At 24.6% G+C, this 14520-nt stretch overlaps 1 protein-coding gene across 2 annotated transcripts in view; it reads right to left on the minus strand.

The window, feature by feature from the left end:
* Positions 1-3592: 3592 nt before the first annotated feature.
* Positions 3593-14520, minus strand: part of LOC100211447 (phytanoyl-CoA dioxygenase domain-containing protein 1) — a 15437-nt gene continuing 4509 nt past the window's right edge. The window contains exons 6-12 of one of the 2 annotated variants that reach the window (XM_065810489.1): positions 12452-12514; positions 9639-9660; positions 9058-9183; positions 5513-5623; positions 4283-4409; positions 4062-4104; positions 3593-4018 (exon numbers count right to left, since the gene is read on the minus strand). In XM_065810489.1, coding sequence (XP_065666561.1) covers positions 4004-4018; positions 4062-4104; positions 4283-4409; positions 5513-5623; positions 9058-9183; positions 9639-9660; positions 12452-12514 — 507 coding nt within the window. In that variant the 3' untranslated portion in view covers positions 3593-4003. Of the gene's footprint in view, positions 4105-4282; positions 4410-5512; positions 5624-9057; positions 9184-9638; positions 9661-12451; positions 12515-14520 lie in introns of both variants that reach the window. The other variant, XM_065810488.1, reaches the window with a different exon arrangement.

The raw sequence follows: 14520 nt of genomic DNA on the forward strand, positions 1-14520 counted from the left end.
TAACTATTTTTAATAACGTCGTTATTAAGGTTTTCATTAATATAAATAGGATAAAACTAAGATTGGATCAACGTTGTATTTGCATTGAAGATAATAGCCGACGTTTGCGATGTATTTACATGCGTTGGCCCAAGGTAACTGTGCTAGCTGGGACAGCATTTAAGATTTTTGAGTAATTTTTTGTTTGCAACATTAACTGGATCTCCCTTTGCACTCCATCGTTTCTCCATAATATACTAGATAGTTTGACCAGTGATCGAAGTTATAACATCCCAGCCATGACTCAAGGAAGTAAAAAATCTGTATGACTGCTCCATAGTTCAAAAACATATAACAGAACTCACAGCACCTGATGTTACATGCACACCTGCTAAATTTAGTGAATGGCTTCTACATGCAACAAAATCTGCTTTGCAGTTGGTTTCCTTATTGTGTATTCCTTAATTATAGTTTTTTTATATAAACCTTAATTACTTCCTTTTTAAACGTATATATATATATATATATAACTATTTTTAATATTTTTATAAAACTTCGCTTTTGAGTATATATATATTTATTTTATTTATTTATTTATATATATACCATCCCAATAATAGCTAATTTTAATAATTTTCTGGGTAACTCCTTCTTGGGAATGTTGCTCTTGCCAACATTCCCAATTTTTTACCGTACTTTATAATATCATGGAACAATTTACAGTTCTTCTGCAATTACTTAAAGTGATTGATCGGCTTATGATGCAGTTATATCGTCGGTAAACTGATATATTTCTGAATGTAAAGAAGTTTTGAGTTTTCTTGTAGTTTAATAATTCTAGCCTCATTCCACCTTCTTTAACATGGCAATTACTCTTAGTAGTTGCCATGTTATATACATAATAATGGTTTGCTTGAATATTAGAAAAACAGATATATTATTTCTTTCAAGGCTGAATGTGGAGAGGGCAGTGCCGCCAAGAGAGGGGGGGGGGGAGAAAGGGAGAGTTTGTACCGGGCGGCAGATATTTAAGGGGCGCCAAATAAAAAGAAGGTACCTAAAAATAAAAAAAAAAAGGTCGTTCATCGATAATATAGGCAAATTTTGATAAATAAGGACGCCAATCAGAGCTGCTGTCCCAGGCAGTGTGACGGCTCTCGTCTACAGCTGATATGACCATGTAAATGGAGAGGGTAACTCTTGTACAGCTGATATGACCACGTAAATGGAAGGAAACAAATCTCCCTACAATTTTATCCAGGTTTAACTTTGATGAAATTTGTAATGCAGATGAATTTGAATTATTTTTGTATTACGTATGCGACCTAATAAACAACAAACTTTTCGATTAAGGCTTGTTTGGGGAAAGCACAGTAAAATTTGTTTTACTGGGATAGAAATTTTATCCCAGTAAAACAAATATATGATAAACTTTTATGTTTTTAGGTAAATCAATATGCTAGTCTTTGTCGTGAAGATTTTCAACAAAAGCTCAATGCAGTCTCAGTTACATTTGATAGAGACGTTTCTTTAAAATTACGACAGAATGACATAAAAAAAAATTTAAATTTATATTGTATTGTTTTTATCGTTGATATCAAAACTTTTGATAACTCAAATTGTTTTTACTTATATGCAAAAGTTCGTATTGTAGAATGCCCCAATAACTTAAACATTCGCTATCTCGAACTACTTTTTCGGTTCTTTGGAACATGGAAGTATAAAACAGATAGAAGTACAACCACATTGAAATGCTTCGGAACTATGTTCGTAACCTTTCGTTTTGTAAAAAAAAAAAAAAATATCAACATTTAAACGCTAAATCTTTATACATTGACGCAAATAGATACGTTCATAATAATTTTAAAATATAGTATTTTGACAGTTCGCCAATAATATTCAAAAATAAATATTAAAAATAGAAACAACGAAACAACAAATAAGAATTTTTTCTTAAACTTCATATAAAATGGAGTTTTACAGGCGCGAATGGAATTATGAAATACAACTAATCAAGCTTTAAGCTTTAGTAATTAAGAAAACATTTTTTTTTTGATTTTATAAAAATTGTTTTAGTTGTTTTTTAATTAAATGCCGTGTTATGATTCGAAGCAAGAAAAAAAAGCCTAATTTAACACCTTTGATTAAAACTATATATCCTTTCCTTATCCATTAAATTAATCTTTTATAGAAAATCATTTCAGTAAATTTTTGTTGTTTTTTTGCCTAGTGAAACTCGTTTTTTTGGTTACAAGCATAATCCGGATAGGACTTGAAATTGCTTTGATGTTTGCGGTTTGATAAACTTTCAACTGTTTTATACTTGGAGGTTTGATATATATATATATATATATATATATATATATATATATATATATATATATATATATATATATATATATATATATATATATATATAATTTGTGTTTTGTAACCTAAAAATAATATATAACCTAATAAATAATATGTAACCTATAATTATATATATATATATATAATTTGTGTTTTGAGATATATATATATATATATATATATATATGTATATATATATATATATATGTATATATATATATATATATATGTATATATATATATATATATATATATAAATGTATAAAATTTGTGTTTTATGTATATATATATATATATATATATATATATATATATATATATATATATGTATATATATATATATATATATATATATATATATATATATATATATATATATATATATATATAATTTGTGTTTTGTAACCTTTATTTTATAAAGGGTTGCTATCTCGGACAATTTTGAAGTAAATTAGAGATGGATCAGTAATAAGTATTTTCTTTTTCCACTATTGATAACTTAATGTTCACATCCCCTTGGGAACAATGTGAATTACATTAATACATGTGAAATTTACGAATACCTTACTTTTAGGATGTTTTTATTTAGATGCAGTTACCCGATGTTTTGAAGTCAAAAATACGACGCACAAATATATATTGCAGACTGTTAGAAGTTTGCACCATATCAATTGGATAGTGGAAATGTACATTAAATCAAAATGAGATTCTGATGACAGGAGGCGATAAAGTTACAAATGAATTTGATATTGATGATGAAGTAACGAGAACATGATTTAATCAAAATCGTTTTAAAAAAAGATATTTAAATTATTTTTTTGATTTTATTTGCTTTCAATTTAAAAAGTTTATGAAGAATTGTTGTTTATAATATTTGACTCACAACAACACTAAATTGTACAAAAAATGTTTTGCGGGTTTAGAGAGTCGTGGCGCAAAAAGCAGCTGTATTTTCAAGGTTCATAAACTTGTATATAATTTTGATGAATCAACCTTATATCGAAATTAATCGAATGTTAATATTTGGTTTGATTTCAACGCTGATTTAACGTTGAAAGCAAATCAAAAGTAACAAAAGAACACCATCAAAGAATTCCACTATATCATTATTATCATCATCGCCATCATCATCACCATCATCATCGTCATCATCACCATCATTATCATCGTGATAATAACAATAATAATTATGATAATAAAAGTAATAACAATTATAATTATAATAATAATAAGACGTGTGTGTGTTAAATACACATAAACATAATCCTATTTTAAATAAAAATTTATTGTAAACAAAATCAAAATTTACAAGTAAATATTGTTTATATATATAATAAAAACCTTTTAATTTTTCTTTGAAATAAAATATTTTAATAAAGACAAAAAAAAGTTAAAAAAAAATAATAATATTTATATATTTCTACATAAAAAACTCCACCATTTCTTTAAAAAAAAAATTATAACAACAAAATAAAAAAACTATAAATAATGATTGATTGTTTGCTTTGTATTATATTTGTCTTTAATAAAAGTTTCTCCTATATAAAAATAGCAACTAAAATTCATAAAGCGGTATTTAATATATAAATAGTTTAAATGATCAAGTAAAAAAATTCGTATGCATAAACAATCCAGACGCTTTTCACTTGTAAAGGTACGGAAATTTGTTGAATCAGTTTCTTGTAACCTTGTTAAGGTACGGAAATTTGTATGAATCAGTTTCTTGTAACGTTGTAAAGGTACGGAAATTTGTATGAATCAGTTTCTTGTAACCTTGTTAAAATGTTATTTTTAAACAGTTTTTCAAAAGCTTCTAATTACTTCAAGATTATAAACATATTTTATTATTGGAAAAAATATTTTATTACGAAGTTTTTACAAAGAAAACTTATAATATTAGTAGATTATTTGTTTGTTTTTTAAATTTTTAAAGATTTGTTCAAAAACTTACCAATTTTCATCACTCCAGATAGTCTCTTTTTTCTCAGCAATGTGAAAAGTGTAAATAAAACGAGATTGATCAGAGACATTTTTTTCGCTCTTGTGGACAACCTGACCATGGATAACTATAGCAGAACCTAATACAAAACATGTAGAGAAAATATGACATAGCAAATATAACTTTACACTATTGCGTTGATTTTAAATCAACCCAATAGTGCAAGTTCTGTAAAATGCTTAATGCTTACTAATTCTCAAGAAAACCCTATAAAAGTATAAATCCTTTAATTTTGTCTATAAAAGTATAAATATAGAGATATGGAACAACTACGCAAAAATTTAAAATCCTTTAACTTTGTCAAATACTTGTTAAATCCTTTAATTTTATCAAGTACAAGTATTTTAAAATCCTTTAATTTTAAGTCAAATACTTGCAATTTAGATATCCGTTTTTTCATTTTTACATGGTCGCTACTATAAAACTATGACACTTTTTAAACAATTTTCACTGAATAATATTTTTTTTATCATTTTTATACAAAATATTTTAGAGTTAAAGATTCATACTGCACAGTAACATCATTTTTTTGAAATTGGTTTTAAAAAAAAGTAGTATTCATGTGGAAAATAAACCTTAAATGAGTCAAATAAGGTTTAAAGATGATGTTTTTCATTTTTGTTTCTCACACCTGTTCATGGGTGCAGCGCAATGGATAAAGATGGATCTGCCCTCTTCCCTTGAAGTTTAAAAATGAATTTATCAGCATAATTTTCAACACAAAGCCTAATTTTTTTAACTAAATTTTCTATTTATTTCTTTAATTTATATCATAAATTATTAAAAAGTTATTGTACACAAGAACTTTAATCATTATTAGTACTTTCAGTAGTCATACCTATGTCTATTTTTTATTTTTGTCATCAGCGAAGTTACACTATAACAACTATAAACAAATAAAAAAACTTAACCTTATCTGCTTAGCTCAAAGGTTTCCTGTTTTTAAACTTTCTAATTAAAAGTTTATTATCGAAATAAATTATATATCTATAAATGTGTAAAATAATCTTTTATAAGTGAAACTATTAGCAAATACAATACTATCAGCAATTTTTACAAGTGAATTCAAAATGAGTCAAAACATTAAAATTTATCGCTAAATTTAATTATTTTGCTTTGAGGAAAGCTACGTCACAAAACTTTAGCTAAACCTGTTGTGACAGCTACCTTTCAGACATTTACCTTTCTTTACTGGTGCAGCAACAAACTTTGTACTGTCATATACATCAGGTGGTGCAGTAAAAATATTTCCATCATTGGTGGGATTTCTGATCATCTTCCGGGTAATTGGATCTATAACATATAAAACTCTTAATAAACACATAATCTACCATAGTAGCATAGTGATGCAATAATGGTGCAATATTAGGTATCTTGAGCAATATGCGACATTGGGCCAATAATGGTAAACAATATTGCGCCAATATTGGCATACCAATATTGGAGAATGTATTAACATGCCATAATTGATCTAATATTCTTTGCTCAATATTAGAATGCTAATATTGAAGTCTTATTGACATGCTCTTATTGGCCTATATTGATATGTTGATATTGGGTCATTAGCTTTTTAATATTGACATTTTTATATAGTTGTATGCAATGCTCGAAGTGGGGCGGGATGCCATCCCATCATCTTTTTATAAAGTATAACCCGTCCCATCACCTTTTTATAAATCTCTATTTATAACAATGATTAAGCGGAATGGTAATTTTAGTTTACCAAATACTATACCGTTACTTTTTTTTCTCCACTTCGAGCACTGGTTGTTCACATACGTGACATATTGTTAAGAAAAAAAATTCATTAAAAAACTTTTTTTATCATGGGCTTTTATTAGATTTTTTACTGCAGTAACTACTCTAAAAACTGTGAGAAATTGTTTTATAGAATTCAGAAGGTTTTAAATCACTATAATGAATCTATATGAATAAAAAATATAAAGATATATTATAATCTTTGTTGCGTTATGATTTATTTTAGTTTACTTGGTCATGTTATTGCCTTTTTAAAACTTTCCATAAGTAAAAATGGATATATATATATATATATATATATATATATATATATATATATATATATATATATATATATATATATATATATATATAAGTTTATGTTTGTGTATATGTATGTATGTATGTATGTATGTATGTATGTATGTATGTATATATATATATATATATATATATACATACATATATATATATACACAAACATAAACTATATATATATATATATATATATATATATATATATATATATATATATATATATATATATATATATATGTATATATATATATATATATATATATATATATATGTTTATGTTTGTGTATATGTATGTATGTATGTATATATATATATATATACATATATATATATATATTTAATATATATATATATAAATATATATACATATGTGTATATATATATGTATATATATATATATATATATATATAATATATATATATATATATATATATATATATATATATATATATATATATATATAGAGATCAAAATGTGGACATTTTATATTGATGCAATATTGTTAACAATGTTAAGCGAATATTGAGATAAATATTATACCAATATTGCACCAATGTTGCTTGCTACTTGGGTAGATGTTTTCTACATCAGGATTTCATCCTTCCTAAGTTCCTTTCCCCACCATTTTCCATTAAAACCATCCATTTCCTCTGATCCCTACAACATCTTTGGTAGTACTGCGCTCAACTTGTTTCTCCAGGAAGCGGCCTTGTTTGTCAAGGTTTGTGCTTCAGAGTTATAGAGTTAAAAAAGAGTTGTAACCACAATGAAAACCTCCTCAACTGCAGCGGCTATCTCTGCTTTGAGGAGGTAAAAAAAAATAAAATAATAGTAATAAAGTACCATTTCTAAAGAAACTGACTAAAAATTGTAACAAAAATATGGAACAAAAAGCAGTTATTAACATGTCTTAAATACGGATAATGAATAAATGATAAATAAATTCAAGGGAAAACTTCAATAAATCTTTGATACAACTATTTTTTACACTGCATACAATACTTGACCTATATTTTAGCGCCAACCATCAATTAGAGTTAATTATCAACTATGTAAAATTTCAATATATCTTTAAACTAAATAAAGGTTAAGTAACTAACATTTTTATACTCCTTTGTCTTAAGACTTAATGGCCAATTAATTATGGTTCCTTCATAGTTAAGAACTAAGAGACCTGCACAGTAATTTATTTAAATTTTATTAAATAGCATTTATAAAAATATTTAAAATTTAAAACAAAACAAACATGTGACAAATGAATACCGTATTTAGGATTTAGATACAAATACTCCTAAACTTGTTTTAACAACTAACCCTAAACTTGTTTTAACAAACAATCCTAACTTGTTTTAACAAATAATCCTAAACTTGTTTTTTATTTTATCCATTTATTTTACCCAAAATTGAAAATTACAATTTTTTTAATAATTTTTAAAATTAGGTTAGGTGTCACTCATATAGTTAAAAACTAGTCATTGGGGTGACACCTAAATAAAAACAAACAAAGAACTCAACAGCAATACTAATAAATAAAAGCAATTGTAAATTAAATTAAATTAAATTAAAAAAAAAATGATTAAGTTATAATAAATTAAATAAAAAGACAAAAAAGTACGAAAACACTCAAATAATAACAACAGCGAGCAACAATAAAAATAATAAGCAACAACAGCACAAATAATAACAAATGTTGCGCAAACGAAAAGGCAAGCACAAAAGCTACATAACGCAAAGGGTAAAAACTTTGTAGCGAATTATTTTTGTTTTAATAAGTTCTTTTTATTATTTTTTCGAACATTTTTTAAACTTCTTTTTTTTTAACTTGTTACTTCGCGTTTAATTGATTGTTTTTGCTTTATTTTATTACGTCTATTTGTTTGTTTTACTCTTTTATTCGTTTTCTTGTTTTATTTTTTCTTTAATCTTTTAGTTCGCTTATACCTTTTAATATTTTTGTTAGTGTACTTTATTTTTAACTTATCTTTTTGTTCTTTAAAATTTTTTCTTTCGTTTTTCTTTTTCTCTTTTTTCCCTTTTCACTTGTTTTAACAACTCATCTTAAACTTGTTTAAACAACCATAAACTTGTTATAACAACTCATCCAAAAGATTGATCTATGTAAAAGTACATTCTATGTGATTTTTGAAACATTTGAAAGTATATATTTTTTAATAAAAAGTATATAAAAAAAAATAACATAAAATTATTTTGTGAATAAAATTCCAAAAAACTTTTTCCAAAAAATTTTCTAAATAAGTTCAATTTATTATTTAATTAAATTATAATAAATAATATTAATTTATAATAAATAATATATTATTTAAGTAAAGTTTTAGAAGTTATTACTTAAAATTGAATTATTACCTCATTTACAAAAAAAATGAAACTTTTTGGTTTGCTGCCTTACAAAAAATCAAATTTATTGATTGCCTTAAATAAAACGTCAAAAATAATAATGAAACCAAGCTTCGTTATTATTTTTGATAAAAATATAGTAAATTATCAAATATATGATAATAAACAGAATAAAAAAAGCTTAAATCAAAATATTTCCAGACTTTATCTTTTGCACCTTTTTTTTTGCTTGTAATAAAACTTGCTGTCAACTTTTAAATAATTGGTAGATAATATATTTTATGAAAAGAATACAGATACTTAAAATATTACATACTGTGTTGTGAACCAGGAATAAACCACAGACAAGCATTATCAACTGTTGCGTCCTCTAGGGCTATCCAAACCCCAACAACTTTAGGAGGATCATTAATAAGAAACGTTCCATCTTGGTGAGGGAGAACTTAAAAAGCAACAAACAAAATTAAAAGTAAAAAACTCTTTGGTTTTTATACCACTTGGAGTAAAAGGAAAGGTTTTTATTGAATAAAAGGAACAAACGTAGATTTGTAAATGTTTGTAAATATCAACTAAATAGAAATAATAGTTAAAACCGATAAATTTAACATTGGAGATGCAACCAAATAGTTATAAAAAGAAGCATAATCACAATTTAAGCTATCACAATTTAAGCTATCACAATTTAAGCAATCACAATTTAAGCTATCACAATTTAAGCAATCACAATTTAAGCAATCACAATTTAAGCAATCACAATTTAAGCAATCACAATTTAAGCAATGACAATCTAAGCAATCACAATCTAAGCATCTATGTAACCAATAATTGAGCAAATAAATGGACCTGAAAACAATGCAGATATAAACAAAAAATATTAACAACAAAAAAAAAACCTACCTACACCTCCAATGTGTGCTTGCTAAAAATATATTTATAACATAAATATAATAAAATAACAACTGATCATATAAGTTAAATTGCTTAAAATTAAATTTTATTGCTAAAAGATGCAAATATTTAAAAATCAAAAGAATTCATTTTAACATTTAAAAAAAAACTAGATATATTTATAAAAGTATATAGATCATAAAATATACACCTAAAATATAATGTAATAGTTAACATAAATCACACTATTTCAGATTTCAGAACAAATGACCACTTGGTAGACCATAATTTTTTTTTGCAAGATTAATTGATATCTTTCTATTGCTTAAACTTCTAATATGTTGAAGTATTTCAAACATATAAACAGTGGAACCTTTTGAATTTCAAACATATAAACAGTGGAACCTTTTGAATTTCAAACATATAAACAGTGGAACCTTTTGGATTTCAAACATACAAACAGTGGAACCTTTTGAATTTCAAACATATAAACAGTGGAACCTTTTGAAATAAATACATAGATAAATAAAAAACTAACTTACAGACAGAAGAGTTTTAAAAAGTATTTAAGAAAAAGTCAAATTTCCAAAAATATAATATAAATAAATTGAATACCTTTCTTTCTCTTATATAAACCGTTAACTTATACAGAAATAAACTTTCTTTTTTCTACTTTTTTGGTAGAAAAAATTTCTGGTAGAAAAAATTTTTGGTAGAAAAATTTTTATTTTTATTTAAATATCTCACATATATAACAAGAATATGCTGGTTTGCAACTTTTTATTAATACCTTAGTAATGATGATATTGTGAACATACTGCTTCACATGATCTTCAATTGCAGTTACATTGTCATAAACAGTGCATTGACTAACCAATAAGGTGTGTTGTTCTCAATTAAAAGCTCTTTTTTGATAGTAAAACCTCACTTTACAGCATACTGATTATAAACTTCTTTAATAGTTCAAAATAAATGTTTCCATTTAAAAAGATATCAAAACTTTGTCCCATATTTATTGTTAAAAAAGTTTTTTTATAAACTGTTAAACTGATCTTTGACAGGATCATCTGTTTGGGTGCATACTTGGATATTTGCAACATTTTAACCAGCTAACCAAAACATGTAACTTCAAATTCTTTGTTATTAGTCAATTTTGAGGAACATGTTTTACCTTGTACTTTAAGAAACTCTTTCTTGCAGTTTTTCTCAACAATTTTTGATCAGCAGAGAAATGTATAGTTTATTTGTAGCTTTAATTTTATTTCTACACTTAATAAAACAATTAACAATTGCAGTATTGACATTAACTTATAAAATGATGACCAAAAAAAAAAGTGAAATAACATATAAAAAAAAACAAAAAAGTGAAGTGATATTAAAAACTCTTAATGAATACAGGTGTAATGGTGCATCTCTTTGTTCCCTATTCTATGTTGTCATGTTTTATATCTTCAGAGTGTAAAGTAAAATTGACTAAAGATATGCAAAATGTTTAAAGCATTCATTATAAGGTATCATTGAGGTAAATAACCATAGAAGAATCACTTGTGGAATGCCACTTGATACTTTTTCAAATGCCATGCAATATCACTGAAGACTCCAACTAGGCTATTAAGAGTTTGTCCAATGACTAACCAATAGTTAAATGATTTATATACAGATCTTACTTTTGCTGTAGCCTTATGAGTTAAATAGATTCTTAATTTTATTTAACATTTTATTTAACATAAATAGCTCTGTTGACAACTACTTCATCCTTCATCCAGAGTGTAGGACAGAATCTAATAGAAAGTAATGATAAATTTAAGATAAACAAATAATGGAAACTTTTTATATTATATGACATAGTTGATTTTGTGTTTTATAGTGAAAAGAAGAAAGCTAAGTACATAGTAAACATAAAATTTTAATAGAAAGTTGCAAATTGAAACAAAAAGCATCAGCTTAAAACAGAAAATGACGAAACAAAAAGTTAAGCACATTTTTTAAAGAAAAACCATAGTTGACTAAACACAGTATTTTTTATTTTTATTTTGTGACTACCTACATATTTGAAAAACATAGAAACTATTTGGATTGTTAAAAAAAAACAGTTTAAAGACAATTGATCTTAAAAAAGCTTTATTATTATAAAAGACACCTGTGAATCTTTTTCATTAAAATACTACGAAACTATTTTTATTTAGAAAAAGAATAATTTTTTCTGTTATTTTCATTTTGTATAAAAATACTTTGAACAGAAACTGCTTTAAGAAAATAAAAACCTCTGATTACTTTATAAAACAAAAAGATTATTTTCTAAAATAAACTTAACTAAAGGAGCAACATAAAATCTACAATCAAAAGTTTTTTAATATCTTGATAAAGGAAATGTTTATTGTAAATACCAAAACAGTTTGCATCTAAAACATTCGCCCATTATACGAAAACTAAACTTTCCACACTCTTACAAAAAGCTTACAACTCAACACTTTTTTATAAGCTTATTACTCAACACTCTTATAAGAAGCACCAAACATTTTAAATTAAAATATTGGATAAAAATTTTTGTTGTTTAACTTTTAATATTGTAAAATTTCAGTAAAATCTTATAAATAATATAAAAATATTAATTTTATATGATATACTCCTGCTCAACAATTTCTTTAATATATTTAATTACCAAGTAAGATATCAACTTATTTGTCAAAAGAGTTTGAAAAAATAAAATCCAAAATTAAAATGCTTACTAAACTTACATCCTTTAATACGTATATGTAAACATACAAATAATAAGAGATCAAAATAATAAACAACATTATTATATATAGTTAAATTTTTACCTTGAATATAACCATACTTTGAACAACAACTGGTTCAAAAAAATCCAATCCTTTGATTACTTTCTAAAACAAAAAGCTTTAATGATTTTTAAAGTAAACTACTTAACTAAAGGAATTTATAGATATATTATTATTTATTATATATATATAATACCAACTAAAAAAAAAGTGAACAGCTTGTGAAGGGCTATATATATGTAAATGTAAAAACCTAATGAAACAGTAAAAATTGAGATTTTTTAAAATTTTATTTTTTATATAAAATTTTATTTTTTATACAAAATTTTGTAAGCTTTACATAAAATGGTGCAAGCTTAACATACAAAATGGTGTAAGCTTAACATATAAAACGTTGTAAGCTTTGTATAAATTAGTGTAAGCTTCATAGTGGGAAGAATTGTGAAGCTCTGTGAATTTCTAAATGAAATGGCAAAATAATACAAATATCAAAGATAAATCACTGATATTAAAAGTACTGAGATAAGAAGTGACAATATTAAAAAAGAAAAAATGTAAATGTTATGTAGAAATAACCAACAAGCCTCTGCATTATAACCTTTTGCATATTGTATATTTTGGATTTAACTAAAATGTTTAAACTAACTTACGTAAAACTTTCTCTCTAGAATCTCAATAGAATGAGTTAACAATTTATTCAACATCTAAACTGTCTAACGTTTTTAATAATTTAAATCAGGGACTTTTAAAAACAGTTATTGATTTGTCATTATTAAATAACCATTTCATTTTTGTTAGATCTTAAACTTTCTAAATATTAAAAACTTTTTGAAAAAAATAACAAATTTACTGTAACAAAAAGAACTCACTGGGACACTGAGACACTGGGACTTACATGTTTAACAAATTACTTGCTCTATCTACCATTGTGATATCCACACTAACATGAATATTTTTAGAGGTTATTTGTTGATCTGGTCAAACAAATATCTTAAAGACTATTAATTAAGATTATTAAAAATTAAAAAATACAATCATCAAGGTGTTAAACTTCAATAATTTTGAAAACAAAATGAAGTTGTTTAGGTTTATTACAAAACTTTTTAAAAGGCGGATTAAGATTTTATAACTTTTATGTTTCTACAACTCTATTTGTTATTAAAAAATTAAAAATGTTTCTACAACTCTAAAGAGCAATTAGATGATAGCTTTAACTATAAAACATAATTTATAAAGTTGAATTAATACAAACTTTTATGTAAAAAAGGTAAAGCAAAAGAAAATTATGCATCTGAATTAAGACTTTCTCTTTTTAAATCAGATCAATACAGAAAAGTTACCAGTTAATTTTGAATAAATAGACTATTTGTTATTCTGGATTAAAATAAGGTGTAGCAGAAGGCCTTCTTATTTCATCATTATACGATGCATTATTTGGATCAAATTATTTTATGCTGCATCATATTCATAAAAAAAATTCATAGCAATCACAAAATAGTTAGTTTTTCCAATCTGATTTTTGTCAAAAAACATGTGCCCTACATAATACTTTAATTTGAATTTGTAAATGAACTAAATAACTGAGCAACTAAGTAACTAAGCAACACAACTAAGCAACAATAAGTCCAATACATATTTGAGTAATTCTGCAATAATTATATCTGCTTAAATTATTAAATGAACTAAATAACTAAGCAACTAAGTAACTAAGCAACACAACTAAGCAACAATAAGTCCAATACATATTTGAGTAATTCTGCAATAATTATATCTGCTTAAATTATTTTTTCCATATTTTGAATAAATTTTACTAACCATTTTTTTCAAAAATTTTAATATATACTTTTTTAATTTCAAATATAATTTTTTTAATAACACTACATTTATACATTAAAGTAATTTTCAATACATTTATACACTTATGAACTTGTTCCAACATGTACTGTATTACTTATACTGTATAATTAGGAGGGTTTAGGATTTTTATTAAACTTCCAATACAAGTTCCAATTTTCTTTAACATTTAAGCACTTGTTCATAAAGAAAATTTTAGTCAGAACTTTTAGTAAGAAGTACTATTTATTTAAAAATAATTCAAAATACCTGCAACT

The sequence above is a fragment of the Hydra vulgaris genome, chromosome 11, assembly GCF_038396675.1.
Source record: "Hydra vulgaris chromosome 11, alternate assembly HydraT2T_AEP".
In the NCBI taxonomy this organism is placed as follows: Eukaryota; Metazoa; Cnidaria; class Hydrozoa; order Anthoathecata; family Hydridae; genus Hydra; species Hydra vulgaris.